This window comes from Eutrigla gurnardus (genome assembly GCF_963514095.1).
Source record: "Eutrigla gurnardus genome assembly, chromosome: 6".
NCBI lineage: Eukaryota > Metazoa > Chordata > Actinopteri > Perciformes > Triglidae > Eutrigla > Eutrigla gurnardus.
Genome location: NC_139920.1, coordinates 26,974,662 through 27,000,610, shown reverse-complemented (window position 1 = coordinate 27,000,610; position 25,949 = coordinate 26,974,662). Strand labels below are relative to the sequence as shown.

Here is a 25,949-nt window from a genome sequence, read left to right as displayed (position 1 = left end):
GTTCACAAAAAGGCACCGAGAATAATGAAAGAAACAATTATGGCATTTTTTCCCCCCCCGTCCGTGTTATTTGAAACTCACAGTGAATAGAAATGAGTCGTCAGTTTGTCTCAAATGATCCGGTTTGGCAAGAAAGTGGGCGTTAATACTGACACACACAACATGAAATGATGATATGAAATGCATCACAGCACAAAAATATTTACTTGGCAATCCATCAAGTGTCATTAACAGGCATTTTGAAAGTGTTATGGACCTGCAGTGTCTACAGATTAGATTTTTTTTGTATTTATATGCAACGTGTGTCAATGAACCAATGTGTCTGAGGCCTTATCCAGTGTACATTAAGATGTGAGCCAAAGCAACAAATAAAAGAATGGTTGGGTGAGTTGTGTGTGTGTGCTATACACAGTTTCCTTTGTGCTCAAAAAACAGAGCTGTTTCTGGACTTTATTATCTAGTTTGACCAAAATTAGAAGAATGGGCCAATAAAAGAAATTACAATAAATAATAATAAAAAAAAAATGGCACCCCAAAAGATTAAAGATTCATGCAGATGAACATTCGACCGGGTTCAGAATGGAAGAATAATACATTCATAAAGCAGATATTCAGATCTGGGTGGATGAGCCTCAGTCTTGCAATACATCTCTTCAGTCAAAAAACATTGCTCTTTATGCCGTAACTCCACATAAATCTTTTTGTTTCTTGGATATGAAATAAATCAAATATTTACATAACTTTTCTCTCAAAATAGGTCTGTGCTTTTAATAAAAGAAAGAAAAAAAAAAAAAAAAAACAGGAATAATTTAAAATTCAAGTTCATACATAGACATTCTAAAAAGCATTTTTTTCTCTCCTTTGAATCAAATAATGTACAAATCGCTCATGTGCTGAAGACATACTGCAGTTTGTTTGTTGAGAGATCAGTACTGTGATTAGTGTAAAGTAGGTCTCTGCGTTCCGCAGTGTTCATAAATGGAAGAATTTGAGGCACTGAGGACATGACAAGGCTCCAGGGAATCCAGCACTGTCCATCCTCGGAAGGACACTTATAGAAATACTGTCCCAATTCACCTGCTCATGCGCTACCCTGTGCTCTCCCCTCTCCTCCCTCCACTCCGTTATGCTCCATCATACATGGAAGAAATGTGTGCAAGGATAACTGGACATAAATATTGAAATGCTTTAGGAGAATGGGGGGGATTTCCCCACCCATTCATGTGGCACTGTGTTAAGGTGTGAACATGAGTCACGTCACTGAAGTGAAGACAAATGCTGTGCATATGATAAGACTCCCCACGTTTTGTTCATTATGTTTCAGGATTGTGAGGAATAAACAAAATAGATTCATTTACATTTTTTTTTTTTTAGATTTGATAAGCCTGTATTTGGTAATACGGAAACGTACGTTTAACGTTTCATCTGAGTTATTTACACGCTTCAAAAACGCACACGACTTTCAACGATGCATGTGGTCTCTGTCGACAGGTCGCCTTTGTGTGGACACGTGGGAATGTCTACGTCAAAAACAGGTGATTATTCTCAAAAAACAAGGCTTTAGTCGCAAAACCAACATAAGCAGATTTGGGAAGATTTAATTTCATCACATTTGTATATCTACTTAAAAATACTGTCATGAAAATGAAATGGGGAAAAAAACAAACATTTGCAAGCAGAAAAAAAAAGTTGAATTGAGACCCCAAAACCTTGAATCACATTGAATCCAATCCTTTTCGAGTACAATGGCTTTAAATAATGGCTTATGGTCACTCAGTTCCCCCCAGACACTGAGCAAAAACACTCTACTGCCAAACACAGTACACCCAGCTGATGATTCACTCGCTTTGTGAAACACTGTTGGAGCTCCGTCAGTGAAAACAGTTGTCTAGTATTCTCAGTGACACTGAACAGTCACCGTCATTCTCCCTTAGAACGTGACAGCCGGATAAAGCAGTGAGCTTCGAACTGACCTCCTCTCCATGCTGGCTACACACAGCTGATACACTCAACATTCATTTAACAGAGGCCTTTATTGAGGCTAGGTGGAGACGTGGGGGCTAAAAATGTCATGTGACTTAAACCGCATTTAGTCTGGTATAAAGGGTTCTGAATATGTACAGGTCAGAGCAAAAATTAGTGTCCACACTGGCATTTTATGAAACAGTTGTTTGTAAACAGTAAAAAGAATATTTTTTGTAGTGATTTCTCTGAGGTACTTTAGAGATTCATCTCATTTTGTCCCCCAAAAAGCTGTCAAAAGAACCAGAAACATAAAAAAAAAAGGGAATATAAGCAGTCTGTCGGGTAGTTAGGGGTGACGGGTTGGTGTCGTCACAGTGGCTACCTCTGTACTACGTCACTAATCTCTTTAATACAGCTGTGCAGGTTGTCCAGTACAGTGTTGGGCCCCACACCGCTCAGCCCTCCGCCTCCTGAGGACGAGGCCCTCAGTTCCTGCAGGCTGAGCTCCAGCTTCCCCACTGCCTCTCGGAAGGCAAATTTGTTCCTCATTTGAGGGATGCAGTCCACATAACCTGAGCAGTAGTCTAGCAGCTGGTGGCCAGCGTCCAGCACCTGGCTGCTGGAGGGGCTTTCGGCGCTGGCGTGGAGGGCGCTGCTCAGGCACTCGGCGCACTCCAGCAGGGCCTCGCGACTAGCTCGCTCCAGGGGCACCCTCTCCGCCTGCTGCCTGGTTCGCCGCAGTGCCACTTTGGATGTGTGTGAGGAGGAGGCAGTGGTGGCGGCTCCGTTGGCCATTTTGGCGGGAGTCGTGTTGGTGGTGGCGGAGCACGGGGAGGAAAACGAGGAGGAAGATGCAGGAGGCACTTGTGGTGGTGGCACTGACGGCCTGCCCGTCGTCGCTCCTCCCGACATACGCCCCGACCTGTGACCTTTCGATGCGTCTCCGTTTACTTCCACCGGTGCTCCTCCCACCTGCTCCTCCCCGTCGCCGCTGTAGGAGTGTTGCAGGCTGCGCAGGGTGGGAGGGGGAGGAGGAGCACACTTGGGTTTTACGAGCCGCGGCCTGTCCCGGTCTGCTTGGTGCTCGGACAGCAGTTTGAAGCGGTTCCCCTGAGAGTCTAGCCCGACCAGGTGCACGTCGGCTGGGCTGTGCTTCAGCGTGGGGGAGATCAGGACGGGGACTTTGTGGTTGTGAGTTGGCACACCTGCAGCAGCTGACGACGCGGTGGAACTCGAAGTCTTCGACGGAGATGACCAACTCTGCTGCCTGTCCATTCCTCCCCCGCTCTCCTCTCTACCCTCCCTGACCCTCGATAGACTGTCCGATTCCCCCGTCTCCCCCCCAACCCCTGGTGCCCTCACCCCTACAGCAGCGCCCCGGGGTAATAGCTTGGCTTTGGGCCTTTCCCTGATCTGTGCCGTCCCCTCATCCATCCTCCTCAGCAGAGTTTCTGAGGGCCGTGCGGCCCCGTTCTCTGGCTGGGAGGTTGTGGAAGAAGTCCTCTCTAAAGGGGGTTTAGCACTGCGGTTCCTGGGTAAAGTCAGAGCCATGCGCTCCAGGTCTGGCAGCCCAGCTGACATTGAGGAGGTAGAATTGGACCGTGGGAAGGGTTTAGGCCCTCCAGCTATACTCCCACCTTCCTCTGAAGAGGTTGTCTTTCCTGTCCGTAGCCCCAGGGTCTTTTTGATGAGTCGAGGGGTAAAAAACCCAGCCAACCCACTCCAACTGCTGCCACTCGTCACCTGCGATGCGAGCCCCCCACCGGAGGGTTTCTGTCCAAAAGCTGCCCCACAGCAGCGCGACTGAGCCTGGGTGGGTTCTCCGTGGGCGTGAGAGGGAGAGAAGCCACCGAGACTGTCCGACTGGGGCAGGGGAGGAGGGGCACTGAAATCAGCGGTAGGCTCGTATTTCTTGTGAGGCTGCGTTTCCATCTCCCGGAAAGAGCTGCTCCTCTTGGGAGGCGTCGGCAGGTTCTGTTGGTGCTGAGAAGCTGGTGAGGAGGAAGAAGAGGAGGATTTCTTCTTGATGAAGGAGCTAAAGAAGCCAGTCTTGCGGTCTCGAGTGAATGTGCCCATATCCTGTGCGTCCTCTAAAAGGCTGCCTGGAGATTTATCTCGCGGTTGCTGTTTCCTGGGCAGAGCTGGGGAGCTGCCTGATCGGCCATCTCCTCCTAACAAGGTAGAAGCCCAGCCTGGAAAGAGAAGAGAGGACTGGATTAATACACAGCAACAAAGCTGGGCTGAACTCAACAGGAAGACACCTTTTCTCCTTTTAAAAGGGGTTACTTAATACCTTGCAAGAAACAGGTAAAGAATACTGCTCTGAATCCCCTATAGTCTCTCAATACGCTCGCCTGTACATTAACGCCACTCATTGCATCAGGCAACTGTGTGCGGTTGTGATAAGATGGAAATATTCCCCTCTGGGATGGATGAGTAATGAAAAAGCATTTCAGAAAAAAGGATGGAAAGATTTCAGGCATGCACAAGCGAAACACTGATTTAATGATTTACAAGCTGCTCTTGTAAAAGCTGGGATGGGGAATATACTGGGACTTGATAACACATGCCAAACAAACTGTTTCCGGGAGAGCTGAACTTTGCTTAATGAGAGCAATACAGGTTCAGTTCTGCTGGCCTTTAAATCAATACAGAATGGTGCACAATCTCCTCTGATCAGGCAATGAATTAGGATTCATGGAGGATAAAACGGCTAACTCTAAACGATGAATAAATGCACTAATAGTTCACTCAGTATGTCTTACTTGGCATGGTTCTCTCTTCATCGATAGCATTTGCATGAAAATATAAATGCATACAAAAAAAGAAACATTAGTGCAAAACATTAACATTAATCGTCCACTGATGTTTTATGTGCTTCATGACGTTGTACACTTTTTATTGGATTTATGACTTAATGAAACCTGCTAATTGGTGAATACGTTCATGGACAAAGACATAAAAGCTAAACTAAATGGCAGTAGTGAGAAAAAATGCAAGACAAAGACAGGGGGAGACTATCTTCTTCACACATCAGGTAAACACACAATTTAAACATTTTATTTACAGTATCAAACAAACAAATAAACGATAACTTAAATGAGACAAGACAACCCACAGACAAAATTATGGAACGGTAATAGCAGGGTTAGTAAATATATAAACATATATATATAAATATATATATACATGATGTGTTACCAAGCATTGATTTGGATATGGAAATAACAGCGATGCAACAAATAGGACAAGACAGATTATGAACAAGAGCTCTGTTTCATCACGGCTAAATCATTTCTACAAGTAATTATGGTTTGGTTAAACATGAAGATCAATTGGTGTCTATAGATAAGCTGAAACTACATTTATAATGCTTGAGGAAACTGTTTTTTTTTTGTTTTTGTTAAATACTATGCATGAAACTAATCTTTGAATATGAGATTGTCAATAAAACTAGAAAAGGCAGGATAAATAAAGTATTTATTCAACATATAAGAAGTTTGCTCAGTCCTGAACATGTATTCTTTGGGTTATGGGGATTATTATATTGAATGTATTGAATATCCATATTCTCACCATATCCCTCAGTACTACATGTTTGTAAATATGAGACTTCATAGCAGATATTTTGTGGTGTTTGTAAAATAATACTTTAGTTTTTGTGGAATAAATCTTTGTTCTGTATGTATTTACATTTTGAGGTTCTACATCTAACATGATAATATGGACATGAGCACTTCTTGGGGCTTCATGGTGCTTCTGTGTTACAAATCAAATGCTTCTGAGAAACAGTGGTAATTATAGGCCAGTGTATAAAGACGATGCCAGGCTGTGCTTGCAGAGCTGCCTTGAGACAGCCGGATGATCGACCGAACGTCGGATAGATGCCGGCACCAGAAGTCAGATGGTGGGGAAATAAACGGCCCTTCTTTTCAGGCGGCGGGCTTGGCGGCGCTGCAGATGAATCTGTGAATTGGCGGTCCCCGGCATACCCGCAGGACCGTAATGTGGTGCATCGGACTGGCTGGTAGAAAGGTAGGCAAATCTGGTTGTACCTGAGTGACCGTGCGTGCTGTGGTCGGATCTCCCGTCGACTCCACCCTCAATGTTTTCCTTGTTTTCTGTGTGCTTGTGGAGTGTGCGAGATTTGGAAGGCAACAGGGGCATGTCGTGACTGAAAGGGTGCAGTGGCCCGCAGTGACCAGAGGAGGCCGTCTTACAGAGCTCCTCTGCTACCTCTGCAATGTACAAAAGGGATAAAAAAAAAAATCTGTTAGGAGGCATTCACAGTCCAAATTCAGACATATATACAGGTCAACGTTTATTTACTTTGAACTTCTCTTACGATCGATATTTTATACACTGCTGCTCAAATCACACTGTTTCTTAACATGGATTAATAGCTTAATTTCATATAAGATTTTCTAGCTGTCTCTCAAGGCAGCTAATCCGAATAGGCAGAACTTGCCTGTTCAGCTTAATCAGCGCAGCGATTTTAGAAGCTTTATGAAAGCAGGTTTTAAGCTGCACAAAAGACTGACAGTTGAACTTCCGACTGCTAATCCAATACAAGCTTCATGTTACCCTACCTTCAGAGATGCTGGAGTCATGGAACATTGTTTCAAAGGCTTGGTGGATCTCTGCAAAAGATGGCCGGTCCAATGGGCTCCACTGCCAGCCTGGTAGAGGGACAGACAAAAGGACTGTTAAGGTACTGAATTTGACAACTCTATATGAATTAAAGTAATCTGTCTGATTCCAAACACGTGAATAAATAAACGGAAGGTAAGAAGGCTACTACTCACATGCTCTCATGAGTTCATAGACTTTGGGCGGGCATCCCTCGGGCTGTTCCATGCGGTAACCTTTCTCCAGGAGGTCATAGACCTGAGACAGATCGATGCCAGGGTATGGAGACATGCCATAGGTGGCAATTTCCCACAGCAGCACGCCAAACGCTGTAAGAAAGAGGATCAAACATCAGCACGACGGAAAACGAGCAACAAGGGACGCCGAGTATGAATATGTGCTCGTGCATTGCTCACCCCAGACATCCGACTTGATGGAAAAGGTGTTGTACGCGAGGCTCTCTGGTGCAGTCCACTTGATGGGGAACTTGGCCCCTGCATGAGCCGTGTAGGTGTCACCAGTCATCAGTCTGCTCAGGCCAAAATCTGCAACCTTTACAACATGGTTCTCCCCAACCAGGCAGTTCCTCGCCGCAAGGTCCCTGAGAAATGGATAGTGAGGTGAGGAGATTGGATTACTCCGATTTATGGAGGCAAGCATGCATATACACGCACACAGGCCTAGAGTGTCACCTCACCTGTGTATAAAGTTCTTCTTCTCTAGGTATTCCATGGCAGAGGAGATCTGTGTGGCCATGTACAGCAGCACCACAGCGTTCACCTCCTCCTTGTCACAATCTCTCAAGTAGTCCAGTAGGTTGCCGTGCGGCATGTACTCCGTCACGATGTAGAATGGAGGCTCCAACGTGCACACGCCTGTGTGAGAGGCAGCAGTTAGAATACAGATGTTCACTTATCACTTAATGTGAATGTGGCTGCCAGAGCTAGCTAGAGAGATTTCAGGGGGTCAGAATGTATTGAGATAAATATTGACCATGAATACTGACCTAGTAGCTGAACGAGGTTTGGGTGTTTAACCTCCTTCATAACTGCTGCTTCTTTCAGGAATTCTTCAACTTCCATGGTGTCCTCCTGTCATGATGACAAATGGGGGAAAACGCAACAGGAAAAGAGGAATTGTATTAGTGGGTTAGACAGACAAAGCAGCTGGGAACAAGTAACATGCAGTATCTAAAGGGACAGATGTATTACCAAAGTCTGCCTGCAGATGGCAACCTATTACTACTTTTAAACCAGCTTTCTACACTAAAGTTGAGTGGAATGAAGTTATGATGAGAGGGACTTCTTACCTTGAGCGTTTTGACCGCCACTGTGAGGTTGTACTTTTTCCACACTCCCACGTACACCTCTCCATACTGGCCTCCTCCCAGCTTGTGCTTCATGGTGATATCCGTGCGCTCCATCTCCCACTTGTCGTGGATGGGCGACACACCGTACACTGTGGGCTTGTTACATTTGGGTGCTGGGTAGTGCAGGGTGGTGACCAGGCCATCGGCTACGGTGGAGTGATGGTGGACCAGCTCGGCAAGGGTGGCAAAGCGGCTCTCAGACGTGACATACACCTGATGGGGAGTGGAAGGAGGAGGCGGGTGAGGATGAAAGGAAGGGATGAGGAGAGGGACAGAGTGAATAAATGCTGAACTACAGCAAACCTTTCAGTATCATAAATATGAAGCATTCTTCTAATATCAACCGCCATAAACTCTACCTTTCCATCAGACGAAGTGTTGATCCGGTAGTGGTAGACTCTCCCCTCATAGCGGAGAGAAATCGACAGCTGTCCGGGGCTGCTCTCACTCTCCCGAACCAGGAAACTGCCGTTGATGAGGGATGACAGCAGGTACTCTGCGGCGCTGCGTGACACGGGCCCATGGTACCAGCTATGCTTCTCCAGGCTGTTGACCGGCGTGATGTAGTTGGAAGGCACCCAACCCTGGCCGTTCTTGGAGCGCACCTCACTCCACTCTCCATTCTGGTTGTAGCCCAGCACACGCAGCTTCTCACCTGGAGGGGCAACATAAAAGACTTGAGCTCATGGTGATGTAATCAGTGAGAACGGAGGGCTGGTTAAATAGCTTTTATCTCATCCATGTATACCGCTAAAGTACCCTTTAAAAAGAGACTACATCTAATCAGTACTTGAATAAATGTAATTTTGTCATTTTGAAAAATGCATACAATGCATACAATTTATAAGTGAAGATAAAAACGCTCAGCATGAGTCAGGAGAGAGGAGTCATGGTCACAACATGCCTGAAGATCAACTGTATCAAAAGTTAGGTAACAATGAGAGGATCGGCTAAAGTGCATATCTACTGGAGGGCATGTCGTGACTTGATCTATGTTCTCTATCTGTCTGTCTCTGACGTAAGAGCAGGCATCAGTGTAACAAACAACATTGAATGAAGCGGGCGTCAGTCTGATGGGGGATGACTGAAAGAAAAGGAACAGGGCAGAGTCTGGCTGGGAGTGTTGGAGTCATCGGGAGTATCGGCCTACCATCTCTGTACTTCCACCACACATCTTTCATCTCCAAACACTACATGGTACATGCTATGTTAGTGGGCTTTTAGACCGAAAAACAGCCGTTTGTTAATTCAACGCAAGGGTTGCTTCAGATACCGGTGATACAATGATATTTAATCCAGGGAATCCTGGTGGAGTAACAAATTATTGCTAACACTGAACAGCATTATATAATACTCACACAACACTGGAAAGTTGTCACAGTGGCAACAATTTCATCTTTCTCCGTGAGGTAATCAGAAATAAATCGTCCAAATTACAAAGCTATTCACCATTGAAGACGGGGCTGGAGCCGATCTCAGCGCAACATTAGGCTACCATGATTCATTTTATGTCCTAAACTGTCCGACTAGACATACTATAGTTAAATATCTATTTGTCACAGACAATCACAGCCTACTAACATGTAACCACTAACCAGAGCAGCAGGTTTAGCTCTTAACGCGAGGCACTATGCAAGCAATCCACAGGACTACATTAAACAGAGATGGTTATCCACATCCAGCCCACCAAGCCTTCTGTCTCCTCTGTGTCTGTAAGTTCTGTGGGAGTGGAAACACTGACTGCCTCCTTGCCTCACATTGGGAACCATGTGCGCCTGAAGCTGGGCCCTGGTATGGCCTAGCCTGGTATGACCTGGCACAGACGAGACAAAGATTAGCCCCAGACACGGGCCTGCTAAGTCCCTTTCTCTGATCAGCCCCCTGCCCACTGTGCTCATCCACCTGTTATTATTACAGTTGTACATATTCCATATTAATGCAGCATCAGAGGCATGCTAGGGTGTTACCATGTGAGGGAGCGGAGAGCGGGACAGAGAAGTGCAGCGGAGCCTGGGAGTGCACATGTGCTTGCATGTGGGCAGGAATCTCAGATTCACTCCATGAGTCAGGGTCTAAACATCATTTCCATCCCAGGCAGCTGCCATGGAAGTCTTAAAACGACGGATAATTAACACTCTGCCACGTTTAATGCTTTAAGATCAGTCGGCAACACAAGCCTGGCAGTCTCTGGATAATATTATGAGGATATTTTAAGCTCATTACTCCGCAGAGAGCTGGTTGACCGGTTAACTGCTGCTGGTTGAGAGGCAGAGACGGTGTGTAATGGAGAGAGGAGCAAGAAATAGTGAAAACATTAAGATATAATATCAGCATCACTGGTATTTTAGTCATTCTGTCTACATAGGTTTTAGTCAGCATTTTCTTATTACTCGCTCTAATATTGCTATTCAACCTTTGCATTACTGGATGATAAAACACATTTGGCTCCCAGGTGTTGTAAAGGTATTAAAGTGTAGCGTCAAAAAGGGACGTGGGGTGTGTGGACGGTTCACAAAGAAAGGCTGAAGGTCAGTTATCGGCTGATGTCATGACAGGGTGCAGTTATAGGTGTTGGAAGCTCTATTGACACGCAGCATTCCTCTGGCATAACTACACTTTTACTCATCACACATCCTTTCAGCTAGGTGTTGCTGAACCTGCCAATCACAGGCACCGCCTCGAGGTTTGTACCGATGACTCCTTCCTACATGAAAGGAAATCCCTCTGCCGTGTTGTAACAAATGTCAACATTGTTGCCTAGGAAAGGCTTCAGTGATGATGCATGTAGACTCATGTCCTGGAGGACAAGTCATGACCAAAACTATGACCAAACCCAGAATTTCAAGTCTTAAGGCAAGTAACAAGCAAAGAACATCAGTATAATTAGTTGCTGCGATCAATTATCAGTGAATCAGTGAATCACTACACCATTGTTTACCTTTGGTGATGCTGAGCGTGTTGTCTCCACTGGCGACAAAGTCATAAAGTGCAACGAAGAGGTTAGGGTCGCTCTCGGCCGCCCCCAGCAGGTTCTCCTTGGAGCTCCATCGCACTGCCTCCGTCAGCGCCGCAGAGTCCAGGCCGAAGGGCCGGTGGAGAGCTTCTAGGGGAAGAGAAGGAGCAGGGGGTCAGGGAGAGAAAAGATAAGCCGTAAGACAAATGTGCCAAAGAATGCAACATCATTTCCACAAGTGAACGACAAAAATTGGAGCCTCAATCACAGACTGGAAGCCGTTCAAAAACCCTCAACACAAACTGATCACAAAAAAGCTGCCATTTTCACATGTCTTGAGGCAAAAAGTACTTGATTAGCATAGTATCTAAGGCAACCAAACCATTCTAACCAAATTATACAGATCGAGTTCATTTAAACAAGTGTAACCATGTATTATAGTACTTTTGTGTGTATATTATAGTATCAAATGGGACTACAAACTACATTTTGTTACGCAAATTGTACAATGACAAAAACCTTGAAAACCTTGATAATCCTCAGAGTCCATTTTGCAGATTGTCTACCTGTCTGTCCAGGCTGTTGGCCCTGTCTCAACCCTGTGCTGAGATTACTGCCGCTCAGAGCTGTCCACTCATCCTCAAAACTGCTGCTTGGAAGCAGGCACTTCAAAAACATTACTTTAAAATCCACTACCACAATAAGAGCGATGTTATCACTGGCTACACACAGCAGTCAGGTGAGATCTCAGGTGGGACTGTATTTGGGTTTGTTTATATACGGAGAACAAATGGGAGGAGCTTCGACACTGAGGTAGGGAAGAATCTCTTTCTGCACAAAGCAGTGATTGCGATAGCTTCATAACACACCCACAGACGAACCATGATAAACGAGTATGTGCGTGGCTTCGTCGTGCTACGCTCAACAGCTGCTGCCAAAGTCACTGCATGTCTGGACAGCTGCGGAGCGAGTGGTGAAATGGAGGGACGGTGAACAAGCACTGCAATACAAACAACGTTAAAATGGAAAAGCCATTGCTTATTTTCTTGCTTTAAAAGAAGGTGAATGCTCAAAAATTAACTTTTCTATAAATGTAGTCAAAACAGCCTTGCCATGATACAGAAATAATCCCATGGCTATGATTTGGAGAACAGAAAGTCAAACATAAGGCATTAATGAGGACAGTCAAAGGTCATCTTCCGGTTTTCAAGCTGCTGCCACTTCCACATTCAGGGGTTAGACACATTTTCCCCATTTAAGATAATATGACATGATCTTTAGTCTCATATAATAATGACGATATTAGAGAAACACAATCTGAAATAGACATAGATCTAAATTCACTGAATAGTCATTTATTATTAGAATAATACATTTTACACCAGCAACTAGAATCATCTTTAAAATAAACAGTGTAAATCTTAAAATAAATAATAAACATAGTATTTAAAAACAAAATTGCATCAAATAGTTCAGTCCCATTGTCACCGATATACAATCCAGCCATTTGAGTCAGTATCGGCCCGTATCTGATATAGCTAGGTCTAGTAATTGCACAACCAGCCAAACTTACAAATGCTCATGCAACGTCAGACAACCAAGCTAAAAGGAAAGCTGGTGTAAATTCACAATTGTGATTAACACAAGCACAAAGTAGCCTTTTCTGTTCACACCATAGTTCTTTCATCCATCACAATGCTGGTCAATGCTTTTAAATTGATAGTTTAAAGGTTGGCACAGGGGCTTCCTTACAACACTGCTTTTTGTCATAAAGTTCCTCTGAAATATCTATTTTATATAATAATGTATAAACATGGCCTTCAAACAACTGTATTCTCAGAATGTTTCCTGCCACAAACATCATTTTACAAGATCATTTAAACACAGAATGATAACGTTATCATTTACACCCAATAGAACCTGAATGCATCATACTGTAACTCAATGCAACCTCTGTGAATGGCGTTAGCTGTTCAAAATTTGGTTTGGCAACTCAGAGTGTTAATGCCATCAACGCATCTATTTTTATCTGCTGATAACGATTGGCAGTCGTTCAAAAAGGCATCCCTGACAACAAGCCTAGAGGGAAATACAAAGGCGGAAGGCAGACCTGCACCTCATGAGTAGGTGTGACTACCGTTCGCTTCAAGTCCACGTTGCAGTTCGCTTAACCCGTGCAACCTGCTCCAAGTTGGCTTTGCTCTCTACCATTGTATGTTAGCCATCTAGGCTTGTCATGAGGGATGTCATTGAAGGGGACTGACCAGCAGAGTGATGAAAGTCGGGACTACAGTGTGGCTGAGGCCCCATCAGAGCTGAATGTACCAGAAACAAAACAGAGTCCTCTTTCAAATGAACGGACAATGTGAGCACCAATACAACCGAGTCCCTTTAATGTCGGTCTACTTTAAGAGGATGGAGTTCCTTTTAAGAGGACTAAATGTGAAAACGCCTTAAGTCAGTGAGAATGATGCAGGCTTTCAGCTGTAAGCCTCAGAGACACTGTGTGCGATTAATCCATGTTAAATACCGAGACTCAAAGTAATGAGTGAAATCTGTGCCATCGCTCTAATCTGGCAGGGCCAGTAGAAATTCATCAAGACATAAAGCGTTTCCCATTGTTAGTCCACACCATGTGGAAGGCACATGCCATGCATGTGGATGAGAGTAGAGAGATTTTCTTAATTATGCTCAAATCAGCATTCAATGTCTCTCTCTCTCTCCGTTGACAAACAATTTAGCTCAATATCGTCTAGTCTGCCCACATCTACACACAACAACGCTTGCCCACCTTTGTTCTGGACCAGCATGCACTGCAGTGCGGCGCTGGCCGTGACCTGGCTCAGCCACAGCTCCCAGTACATCTTCAGTCCCACTGTGCTTTTCTGGATCCGTCGCGCTGACTCCCAAACAGTTGTTTGTAAAGCTCGACTTCTGTCTACGTAGACCAAAAATCACGAGTGTACATTCTCCCGAAGCACGAGCTGCTTCTTTAAAACCATCTCCTTCACTGCGAGAATACAAATGCTGTATGCCAAGCAATCAGAGAGAGAGAAAGAGACGGAGACCCCCCAGTCAAAGTATTTACCCACGCTGTCCTTGAATCAAACCACCTAAACTTCTGAAGTTACAGTAGTGACTAGCAGCCTCCTGCTGGGAACACCCCATTAGCTTTGATGTGGCCAGGGGGAGTCAAGATTTCCAAGGTCCATGTGGAGAGCACAGACATCCATGACTGATGTTCTCTGCGGTTTAACGCACTGTAAGGGATGGCAAAACGTGGCAGAGAGGAGGAGAGGAAGTCGAGAAAAAAAAAGAGAAAAGTGTGTGGGGGGTATGTTATGGAGGAAAGTGGAGTTGAATGTGACATGTGTGTGTAGATGTGGGGTGGGGGAGTGTGTGAGGCCTCGGCGCTGTGGCCAACAGCAGATGGCTGGTCTTGTTCCCCTAGGGAAGGAGGGGGGGGGGGTCCTATTGACCGACACTGTGCGTGCGTGTGTGTGTGTGTGTGTGTGTGTGTGTGTGTGTGTGTGTGTGTGTGTGTGTGTGTGTGTGTGTGTGTGTGTGTGTGTGTGTGTGTGTAAATGTGCATGAGTACAACTGCCAGGCTGAGCCAACTGTCAGAGCTGCTCCTCTTACATAGCTACATATCACATCACTCTTCTTAGGAATGTTTTTAATGAAATAGTGATATTGGGCTATACACGTTTGTTCACCAAGTTCACCAAAAGAAACTCAATTGCTGATGAGTCAAGTACTCTAAAGGTGCAAATCAAATAACAGAATCACATCAAGTTGCTTTCCTAGCATAGCATCAAGATTCATTTAAATCAATACGTTTTTTCATAGAGCTCTTGAAAATCCTTAAGCTGGACGAAAAGCAAAACGTTGTTTCACTTTCACTCAAAAAAAACAGGATACACAGGAAGTAAGATAACCTATAGTATTAGGTATTAAGTGGAGAAGGGGTAGGAATTACTAAGCTAATGCTTCTTCCTACTCTTTTTCAAACAGACAAAGGCTTTTATCGACTTGCTTCAAGTGTAATATATTATTCACATGTTTGAAATAAAGCATTCATTCGTTCATTCATCTTCATGTGCTGGACCGTTTGATTGAGGGAGCAGTTGGTCTGCGTGGGGCATGGCGTGTGCCTGTCCAGTTCCCTCGATGTGTGTGTGTGTGTGTGTGTGTGTGTGTGCTGTGAAGTGTAGCACATGTGCTTTCTGGAGAAACGAAGGCTTTGTGTTGAGTGGAGCAGAAAGGGAATATGCAAGTCTGAGGGGCATGACAAGCCTGCACCCCCTAAGACAGCTGGGACAGAGGTGACCCTGGTCCTAAGGCACGCACACACACACACGCACACACACACACACACACACTAATGGTGAGACGATCTTCATGGCTTTCCCCAACAACCCTGCTGCTTCCCCTGCAGCTGTTTGTATGAGTCTGTGCCTCCATACGGCTATACAGCTTTCCCTTCACTAGCCCATCACCTTGTGCCAAAGTCCTACACGACATAATACAATAACTTCCACACCCTAATCAGAAACAATACAGATCGTGTCTGAGGCCCATGACCAGCAAGGTAAGGATGTATTTTTAGCCGCCGGAGAACAAAACGCAGCAGCATGACATCCAGAAATAACGCTGCGGAGCACATAGTGACGGTGGTGCGGGGATGGATGGCTGGCTGCCTGCAGGAAATCCAGTCAAAAACCTGAGACAATGCCGCAGATGAGTCCCATGTACACAGGATGTTACATAAGCTCGTAGGACAGGCCAGATCAGATCCCACGGGCGACTCAGAGACAGAAGAGGTGAATAATAAAAGGAGCGTCATGGATTTCGTCAAAACAGGTGGGCAAGAGCTGGAGAGTCTGGTTTTAGGTTGTCTACCGAGTGTTGTAATCTAGTATCAACCTTTCTGATGATCACATTGTGTCTGACTGATACAAATCAGCAGTTTCTTTGCTCAAACTGTCTCATAAACACCAAAACATGGACATACTGTTTGTGAGATTTGAAGAGAAATTTAAAGATGTCACCTAGTAATTAAGGCTATCGTGATGGGCATCGTTCTCATTTTCAGATGTTTTACAGACCAAATTACAGTAAAATATTTGCCAGAATAATCAGTAATGAAAATGATCATTCGTTGCAGCCCTAAAGAGAAACACAAGTATCAACGCTACAACCAAAGACTGGCTCAGGAGACTGGTCGAGTAAAATTTCCCCTTGTTTACGTGTGAAAAGACAACGCTTCTGCTTCCTGCTATCAGTCCGAATTATTCCATCAGTAGTAGAACTATTACACAAGGTATTCACTCAATAGTCACATACATGTATGCACCTGCCTCCCCCACGTACCCCACACCGGCTGATTCAGACCGTCTCCTCCATCAATCAGCCCCACGTCTTTTACACATGCTGGTGTTGTGTTGTTAACACAGAAACATGGACATACACAGTTTGTGATATATCTCTTCAGTATGTACTTCAAATTTTGAGATAAATATTAGCAGTGTTTCCCCCACGTTCACACAGCAGCGGCGCGCCGCCGCTGCTGAATTTTCTCCGCCGCTGCAAGAAAAATCCTTAAAAAAATATATATATATATTTTTTTTTTTTACGTAGCTCCTTTTAGAAAATGTACAGCGCGTAACGTCAATTGCGCAGCACGCGGCACATCGTCACGTAACCAACATCAAAGAAGAAAAATACACAGCGAGTGTGGCAGTTGTTGGCAGTAGGCTACCCTACACGGTTGCAAAGTTACATTGATTCTAGCAGTAGCGAGTGAAGCGGAAGATCGAAGAAAGAAGGAAAGAGTGAGACAGACAGAGAGAGAGAGAGACTGACAGAGAGAGAGAGAGAGAGAAAGTAAGTTGCTAAAATGTGTCGCTACATGACCACCAGTGTTAAAAACCCTCTGAGCCCAATCATTTTATTGTATCTATAAACCGCAACCTCCGTGCCGTTTTTCCTCTAGTATTGTGTGTGTGTGTGTGTGTGTGTGTGTGCGTGTTGTCGCTCTTTTTGGGATCACTCATAGCCTTTACAGGAGCTTATATCCAGTCAGGAATTTATAGCCTAGGTATTTTCGGGAACTTTGAAAAATGAATCCATACTGTTAGATCCGATGTTGTTCTTTATTGCCATATAAAATCCGTTTTCATTGCGTATTTTAGTTAAGGATTTATGCTAATCGCCGGTAAGCATGTGGTCATTAGCATAAATGCAGGGAAAAAACCTAAGGACTTCTTAAAAGATCATGAATAGTTTCTATTATGTATAACTTATTTATTTTATAATTTTCTCATCACTTTTTGACTCCCAAGACTAAGAAGAAGTGTTTTAAGCAATAACAAGCTTAATCAATTTGCCTTTTTTGTGTCATATCAATAAATAATTGAGAGATATTATTTGCTTTTTTTTTTTTTACTGTCTAATTGATAATTTCCTACATTCAAACGACATCACTGCAGCACACATATTCTGATAGTCCAGGTTGTGACCCAAATAAATGATAGCTTGACAGCTATGCATTATAAGGGTGATGAATGCAATCTTAATAAGAGAATAAATCCAGGCGAACCAAAACATCTCAAAAATGGCTTAGGGCTCAGAGGTTAAAAGGCTGGTACAACACACAGTAATACACAGGACTGTTTGAATAGGATTTAAGTGCATATTCTCCTCTCAAAGTGCACCAGATTCATGCATTCCAATGTAAAGGGTACAAAAAAATTTCGGCCGGGGGGGCATGCCCCCGGACCCCCCTAGAGGGTTCGGGGACCACAGCACCGCTGCTGAAAAATATCCTGCGGGAAACACTGATTAGTATTAGAGCTACAACGGTGAATCGATGCGTTGTAATCCAAAAATCAGCAACTATTTGGACAGGCAAAAGATGATGATTTAAGAAAATAATTGCCAGAATAATCGACAATGAAAATTATTTCTATTTGCAGCTCTATCAGTGCTATGAAGTATGTGTGCAGATATACCCATCAACAAACACAAATAAACAGCCTCCACAATACTTCTCTTGAAGGATTTAATGCAGTGTATCTTGTATTGTTCGAGGACATATTTGTATTTAATAGAGTACATTTTAATGGTTTTATCAGCCAAGAATGTATAAATGCTTAAAAAACTGAATGCTAGTTGACATGCCTGTTTCTAATATGTCAGTAACAGGAATTATGAGCAATCCACCAACAATTCGTTAGGCAGTCCATAGCTGGAGAAAAGAGAGGAGAGTCAGTTGTTGTTCATGAGGACTGGACAAAGGACAACAGCCTCATTAATGCCACATCACAAGTGTGTGTGTGTGTGTGTGTGTGTGTGTGTGTGTGTGTGTGTGTGTGTGTGTGTGTGGGGACAGGCTCAGAAAGATAGTTCTTTGTCTATGGGGACTAGAAATGTATTGTGGGAAAGGACAACACTTCTGCTTGCTGATCAGTTCATCAGAAAGTGGAAACTTTCTCCGTAATTATATAAGCACATGCAGACCGGCTGCTGCTGGGAACAGTACATTTCAGCGTATAGGAAAGGCAAGGACTCGGGTCAAGTCAGGTTTATTAACGTCAAAGCGTAGGACACCCTCTTACTCTGCATTTCCCTCGAGTCAGGCAAGTAAATGATTCAGCTCGCCATTTCTCTCAAATCAGACCCACGCTTTTTACACCTGAGTTAAGTAATAATAGAGGCACTTACAGGCCGACTGCTGCTGGAAAACACCCACGGTGTTCTCTATTCAGCTCTGTCTATACTACCACCATGTTGGCTGTTGGGGAGACATTGATTAGGGAGTGGAAAAACAACAGTACGGGCCTAAGGGCGAGTGGCTCATCCTGGAATGGAGCCCTAACCCACAGTTCGCCCTGCCCTGCCCCTCTCAGGGCTTGTTATGGGTTAATAATGGGCTCTAAGTGCTTCCGTCTAGGTGTGCTGGCAACAAAGCTAAGTGCTTCTTTATGTGACAGCACAGAGGCCGGGTGGCATATAATGACTTGAAAAACTCCTCCTAAAACTTAACTGACCTGCTTCAGATATCGCATAAATCTACAGCTGGATATAGTAAGGCCAGTTCTATACATTAATAAACTGATTAAATATCGAAACAAACAAATTATAGAGTTAAACTACAGTCATCCATGCTCTCTGACCCGTCTGTGCTTATAAACATCATTCAGTCCTTGAGAAGTACAATTTTAAAAAGCAAATACATGCCTTTGGGCTGTCCAGTAGAGGCCATAAATTCACACAAAAGAACACTGAATGGAAACATCACGCTGTCATAACTACAGGAGATGTCAGGGCACCGTTCTCGCGGCAGCAGATATGCCTGCTCTTGTCCAATACATTATCCAATGGCATGTGTGGACAGTGTAAAATATCTGGCTGAGGTGTGTGTGTGTTTATGTTCTCCACTCCCTGCAGGTAAAGAGGTGTGTTCACCACAGCAAATCTCCCCAAGCCTTATAAAGTGCACACTCCTTGCTTGCGTCCTCCTCCTTGCTTTTTTGCTTTGATGGTTTAAAGAAGCAGAGAGGGACTCATCTTGATGTCTGCACAGCTAAGCTGTGTGTGTGTGTGTTGTGGTTGAACTGTGCTAGGGTGTAGGTTTAAGCTGCTTTACAATTAATCAGATTAAACTGACCAGAGCCCAAAGGGAGATTTTACTTCCATGGAGCTCTTAGTCAGATAGTCCAGATGCCTCTGGCTGTCGAAAACAGGCCAGTGGAGCATCCGCATTCAATGTAAATGCCATGCCATTACCCACATATATGGTTCCCCTACTCATCTGACATATACTGTCGAAAATGCAAACTGATTTAACTGGATTGTTTACCTAGTGTGATGAAAAAATATAACTCGACAGCGGAGCAGCACGGTTGCTTTTGTAATTATTTGCAATGAATTAACTGTGACTGAAAAGTCCGACTGCAAACCTTCATCAAGTCAATCGCTAAAAGTCATGTAAAATCCAATTTTAGGGCATATTAAATCATTCTGAGTAACTGGTCAGTATGGGGTGTAAGGAATGTTTAAAACACTTTAGTATCCTGATGTTTTGTGATACGGTTAATGATTCTGAAAATGCAATTCTTATGTAAAGATGTGTGACAAACTGTGGCTCAGGCTGCAAAAACTGTGGTAAATGCAAAATGCAGATCTCACTGTAGAGATGCATAAAAAAGTTGACTTTTTAATTAAGATGTTATACATAGGCGGTCTGTTCTTTTACGCAGTATCCCTACAATTGGACGAAAAAAAACCCTCTTTATATAATTGCCTTGCTAACGTACTAGACTGAATTGTAACCCCTGTATAAATGCGTATTGTGTCCCGAGCCCTGTGTGGTCGGTAGGACGTGCTGGAGAATCCTCAGAAAAATCTGCGCCACATTTCAGATTCACTTAAAAAATGTGGACGGAGAGAACAAGTGTGCATGTGTGGGTGTTTTACAGGGTGCAAGTGTGCATTTCTAGCCAAGTCTCCAGCCTGCAACCCAGAAGATAAACAGCAGTGATAATGCCAGCAACACAAGACTGATCCTGGAAGCAAATCAATGCTTGACAGACTTGGCACAGGGACTGACCCCCTTTCCCACCCCCATATCTCATTTTTTCCCCCCTGCCGCACCATCACAGCTTAAGAGTGAAAACTGCTATTTAACTAGAAGCCACTACGACAATTTGGCCAGACCTCTACACAAGTTTAAAACATTTGGTGTTTTTAAGCTGACAGACGCAAAGGGTGGTTTCACCATCTGCACAGCCAATCACTGGCTTTTCTGATTAATCCTCACTCTTTAATGATATAAGCTGCGGAGAGCCGAGGCCAAGGAATAGAAACTAGGACTGTGGTTTTGGGAACTACAGAAGGATGACTGGTAGCAGATGCAAAGGCTCAAGGCTACAACTGGGAGTTTGGGCACAGAAGCACGCAGTCACAAACCATTGGAGAAAAAAAAAAGAAGAAGAATCTCAACTCTCAAACTTTTAGGAATCTTCATTAAATATTGGTTCAGTTTCTTACTATATGACTGCAAATGAGATAAATGTCTGAATTCAGTTGTCAGTGCAGTAACAGCACATTAAATGAAGCAGCTTTTCCGTTCTAAAGGGATAACTCTACTTAGATAGATTTGAGGTTAAGGCCCGTTGCAACCAGCCAGAGGTCAACAGAGATGACGGTTGTAGACAGAGAAGGTCATCTACAGGGACTAACAGCAGAGAGGCTAGACAGCCAGTTGTAGTGCAGGACACATCTAATGAGGGTGAAGGCACCGAGAAACATAAATGATTTAACAATCATCCATTACAGAATGCACAATGTTAAGCAGTCTATGGACATAAACCATGTCTGATTGTCTTCAAATGACCTGCACAGACACACTTTGAGACAATCATTCAGACAGTTTCACCCAGAGGTGTGGCCATGGCTCCTCCTAGTGGTTATTAGCAGTCACTAGGACTATCTTTTTTTTTTAAACCACCAAATCTTATCTCGCCAAATCATTTTTACTCCAAGATATTTTCTATCTCACCCAAAACTGCTGAAGGGTTTGAAACTTGACTTTGGCCAGATATTACAGTGGCTGCTGTGTGACGTACCCTGGTTGTTGGGGGTTTTAGCACATAGAGGCCACAGAAAAGTGGATTTGTCTCTAATCTAATTTCACCCGTGATGCAAATCAGCTTAAGTCCTTGGATCCTGGATCCAGGCATTTCTCTTCTCCTCTGGGCAGCTTTAACAGTGCTGCACTTTAGGTACAGTCGGCTCTACATTCACTATCGGCACTACTGCCAAAAAAAAATATTCCAATCTGCTCATCTGCCCCAATTTCTATGATATTTTTAGAGTAGAAACCGATTAGCCTACCGCTTGATTTGGAAGAAAGAATCGGCAGAAGTATCACATCCAGATTTCTTCCAAGATATATGTTTCATTTAAAAAAGGACAAAATAGAAAAGTGTGAAGGTGACAAAAAAAACGTAGTGGAATCTTAATGAAACCAATTTTTTCAACAGAGCCTCCCTCTGTGTCGGTACAAAGAACTCGCCTCACTGCAGTGTGTGTGTATCAGATGAACCCACCGCAGAGATGGAGATCTCTGAACTCCTGACAAGGCCAGAAAGGTGGAACCATCAATACGTTGCAGCCCCTGGATCACCAATACTGCGCTTCAAAACAATACTCACAGGGGGTGGCTGTCTGGCCAGATCCCTTTGAATCAGCACCGAGGTGGTCTGCTCCCTGTCTGTCCTTGTTTAGCTCTCTGTTTTCTAGCTGGCCTGTCTTTCTAGAGGGGTAAACATTGTGTTGTTGGGAGGCAGGGATGCTCAATTAGTGATACGCTTAGCAGAAATGCTGCACACCTGAGCAAAGGAGAGGCTGACTCTTGTCTTGTCTAGAGCTGAGAAAGAGAAAGGCAAACCAAAAGCTGGAGAGACTACAGACTTTTAAAAATGTGACTTCCACTGACAAGACATGAAGGCAAAATGGGAGGCAGACGGGTAGGCTTATTAACAGCCAACGTACACCAACGGCCACCAGGCTCCTGTTTACCCTGCTAAAATGACTCAGTGGTTTCAGGCATACTGATAGAAACTCTAGTGGAATCATGTGCACATGACACCCACTGATTATCACTGGAAAGACAGGCAGCAACACACAGGCATACGAGTTCAACAGACAAAAAAACGCATTCCTTATAGACTGGCACCTTTCAATTACATCCCAAGAAGGCATCATTTAACTTCTGAAGTTTGCTACTCTGTAATTAAGGTTAAAGACGGATTAATAAAACCACTTCAATACGTTGATCTCTGGTAACTTTGAAGGGAAAGACTCTGAGTGCGATCTCTCTCCTGTGAAAACACTAAGAGGAAACACTAAAATGCACCCCAACACTGAATTAGATCTGCTCTCAAACACTTTGTCCCACTGGATGACTCACAACGAAACTATCTGTTTGTGTCCTTCCTTTTGCTGCTGTGGCACTTTAACTACCCCGCATGGGATCAATAAAGTTCATCTTATCTTAACTTCCTCTTGCCAAGCCCCGGTCACATGGTGTCAATGTCAAACTCGCAGAAATCAAATCTGGCCATCTCATTCATTCAATCAACACTACTGCTGAACAGATTTGTCAATCAACAGAAATTGGTTGTTTCTATTTTGAGACTTTGGGTTACTATAAATTCAAGTTGCTAGCTTTTATGTTTTGTTATTATAGATCAGACTTTACATTAAGTAAAACGAACATGCTTGTTTTGTGGCTTCAGAGCATAATAAATAAGAAAAAAACGTACATTTGGGCTTGTAACTTGTGTGTTTTTGGTATTTTACAAACTAAAAGATGTAGTTAGAAAAATAACTGATGAACAAATGATGAAAATATATTTGGGTTTCATCCCTAATCAACACTGACGTCCAGACAACCAAAATAGCCTCCTCAAAAGAACGAGAACAAATTTCACCCACAAAGATGTGCAAGGAAATGTTGCGTCATTATCACATAAAAAGACAACCTGAAAAAAAAAGCCACTTTGATAGTCAGTGGAAGGCAAAGTGCATAGTCGCAAGCTTCCTTGCTGAAGAGTCTCTGTTCTATTATTGTGTGCTTTGAAGAATAGCAGCCTCCTCTCTGCAGAGTGGCTGTGTGACTGCATCCTGGCTGCTATAAAAAGGCCACTCCTGCCCCGACATCGGAGCAGAACGGAGCAGTGCCGACAGCGAGTGCTGCTGCACATAGGTCCGTCTGTCACTCTGTGAAATGTACTCCAAGGGGACGAAGGTTACTTTTGAGATGTGCTAACCAGGAATTGTAAACCGTGTTGCATTCGTTTAATGGTTACACCTTCGATGTGTCCCTGGCTCTGGGATATCAGCTGCAACAAGGAAAGGTACGCCAAGTAGTTTTACATCTATGCAGCACATGTCAAGTGATATCCACCGGAGGACACATGGGATGGAGACACAAGGCCAGCTGCAGGTAGACAGACATCAAACATCCCATCATCTTTACTTTCAGAGTGTCCCATCAAATTGCGCATGGGATGTCACAAACACAGGGAGGGAGAAGGGAAGCTAACCCCTTGGAGGGTGCTTTCTTGGTTGCTGTGCAGACTCAACTCGAGTGTGAAAAGACCTATATGAATAAAATGCATTACTATAATGATATAATGCACACCAACAAGTAGGCACCATGTCATCACCATTACATATAAGCTCAGATCAGCCACCATGAGACCCTGCCTAAGGGGAGAAGGCTGGGAAGAAGTAGACCATCAAGGGCATTAAATAGTTATCGCTGGGCTGCTTCTCCATGGCTCAGATAGGAGAGATGCACGTTCTCAATGACTAACAGAGCAGATAACAATATCAACGCAAAGCTATTGCTCTGAAGCAGGAGCTGCTGCCACACCTCTGTTTTGTATTTATATTTTTAATACATGACTCACAGTATTCATGTAATACACGAGTTACCTCATGAATTCACTCGACGACAGTGAGTAAGCTATTAAATTATAAATCACACTGGTGCAGCATTGGTGTTTGCATGAGTGCAATCATACAATGACAGAAGGTGACTTTAAATAATGCACACACATTTTCCTGGCTGGATTAAAAACCCGTGCAGTTAAAGCTTGCCGGCTGGGTTGTCAGAGTAGACATCATCAGACAGAGGATGCAAGTGAGCATGTGAAAACCACTAGGTATTGTAATGTGAGCCTGTGGTGGCACGGGGATTTAATGGGGCGGAATTGTTGCTCAACCACCGGAGGCAAGAATCACTGTTTACCAAACCAAGTGTCACTCACTCACACTCACACGCGCGCGCACACACACACACACACACACACACACACACACACACACACACACACACACACACACACAAAGACAGAGGCCTCAGAGGAAGAACATAAGTGGCTAACCTCCAGTCGTGACCCCTCAGGCTTGGGCACAGAATACTCTTCCTCTTTTCAATAACACCGTTTCTCCTTTTGGTAACACGCAGCGCATAACGTCGCTCCAACAAACAGCTTTACCCGTATTTAAAAAAAAAATTAGCAACTTCGTTATCACTCTTCTGAATAAACGGCCTCCAGTCTGGACACGCAGATAATTGACAAATTAACCCTCGCGTAGTAAAATGGATGAGCCATGGTAACGGCTAAGGTCGGTTGGCATGGCTATTTCCGCTAACGCGTCGTTGTCAAACTAGCATGAACTCAGCTAGCCGACAGCGGCAAACCGATATCAAAGTAAAAAAAAAAAAGCGGCTTCATCGCCACTGACCAACGTGGTTCTCTTGTTACCTGAATGCTGTGTGAAGATATTGATCCCCGGGTCCGGCACGTTGACTGCAGCAGTCCTGCCTGGCGGTGTCCCGGTGCTACTGCCGGGTTCTCGGGGTCTCTTCCCGGCGCCGCTGCCCCGGTTCCCCTTCCCTTGGTGCTGTTGTTGGGACGCGTGGGGCTGTGGTGGCTGTAGTCCGGTCGATGTGCTCTCACCGACGCGGCCTACTTGCTGTCCCATCCCGGTAGTTTGGTGTAAGGACGTTTGGGACGAAGCGAGCAAACCCCCCTGCGCGCCCCTGGTTCACATTCCCCCCCAAAGCTGGAGCGGCCTGGCCCGAATGGTCTTCCTCAAATCCCCTCCCCGCTCTTCCTCGCCGAGCTAACGCTAACTAGCCCCCCCCGTATTAGCTCGCTCGGCTAACCCGTTAGCTAACTGTTAGCAGCTATCAGTGAAACCCACCCACTCTGCCTTTAACAATAAAATCGCAACCGCGGTGCGTGACAGCGATCGTCTCTGTCCAGGTGATCCAGATGGTGTCCGAGCAGAAATCGACGGTACCTGGCGAGCGAGATTCGGTCAAATCCGGAGCTTTTTTCAGAATCGTTTCGCCGTTGTCCGGCCGCTACGCGCCCCCTCTGACGCCGCCATCTTTACCGCAGAATAGAAGATGTGTTGCACAAGGCGGGGGGTTAGCCGCGATCCCCT

General features: G+C 44.5%; 1 protein-coding gene across 6 annotated transcripts; it reads right to left on the bottom strand.

Moving 5' to 3' along the window:
• Positions 1-965: 965 nt before the first annotated feature.
• abl2 (c-abl oncogene 2, non-receptor tyrosine kinase) lies at positions 966-25,616 on the bottom strand. 6 transcript variants are annotated; one of them, XM_084012176.1, is made up of 11 exons: positions 25,262-25,616; positions 10,902-11,066; positions 8,323-8,618; positions 7,904-8,176; positions 7,601-7,685; positions 7,292-7,469; positions 7,011-7,195; positions 6,771-6,923; positions 6,555-6,644; positions 6,021-6,203; positions 966-4,157 (listed from the first exon to the last, which is right to left on the bottom strand). In XM_084012176.1, exons 1-11 carry the CDS (start codon positions 25,479-25,481, stop codon positions 2,344-2,346), a joined length of 3,642 nt encoding a protein of 1,213 aa, XP_083868302.1. In that variant the 5' UTR covers positions 25,482-25,616; the 3' UTR covers positions 966-2,343. The 6 variants fall into 6 exon arrangements, with proteins under 6 accessions (XP_083868302.1, XP_083868303.1, XP_083868304.1 ...); XM_084012177.1 differs by having other exon boundaries at positions 10,902-11,063; XM_084012178.1 differs by lacking the exon at positions 25,262-25,616 and adding an exon at positions 11,483-11,651.
• Between the last annotated feature and the right edge of the window lie 333 nt (positions 25,617-25,949).

What these genes read in the sequence shown, in the direction of transcription:
- abl2 (XM_084012176.1), bottom strand. Translation starts at nt 25,481, where the DNA reads ATGGGACAGCAAGTAGGCCGCGTCGGTGAGAGCACATCGACCGGACTA. An exon ending in TATCTTCACACAGCATTCAG is followed by an intron (nt 11,067 to 25,261) that starts GTAACAAGAGAA and finishes CTCTTCCCCTAG; the next exon opens with AAGCTCTCCACCGGCCCTTC. An exon ending in AAGAAGAACTTTATACACAG is followed by an intron (nt 7,196 to 7,291) that starts GTGAGGTGACAC and finishes TCCATTTCTCAG; the next exon opens with GGACCTTGCGGCGAGGAACT.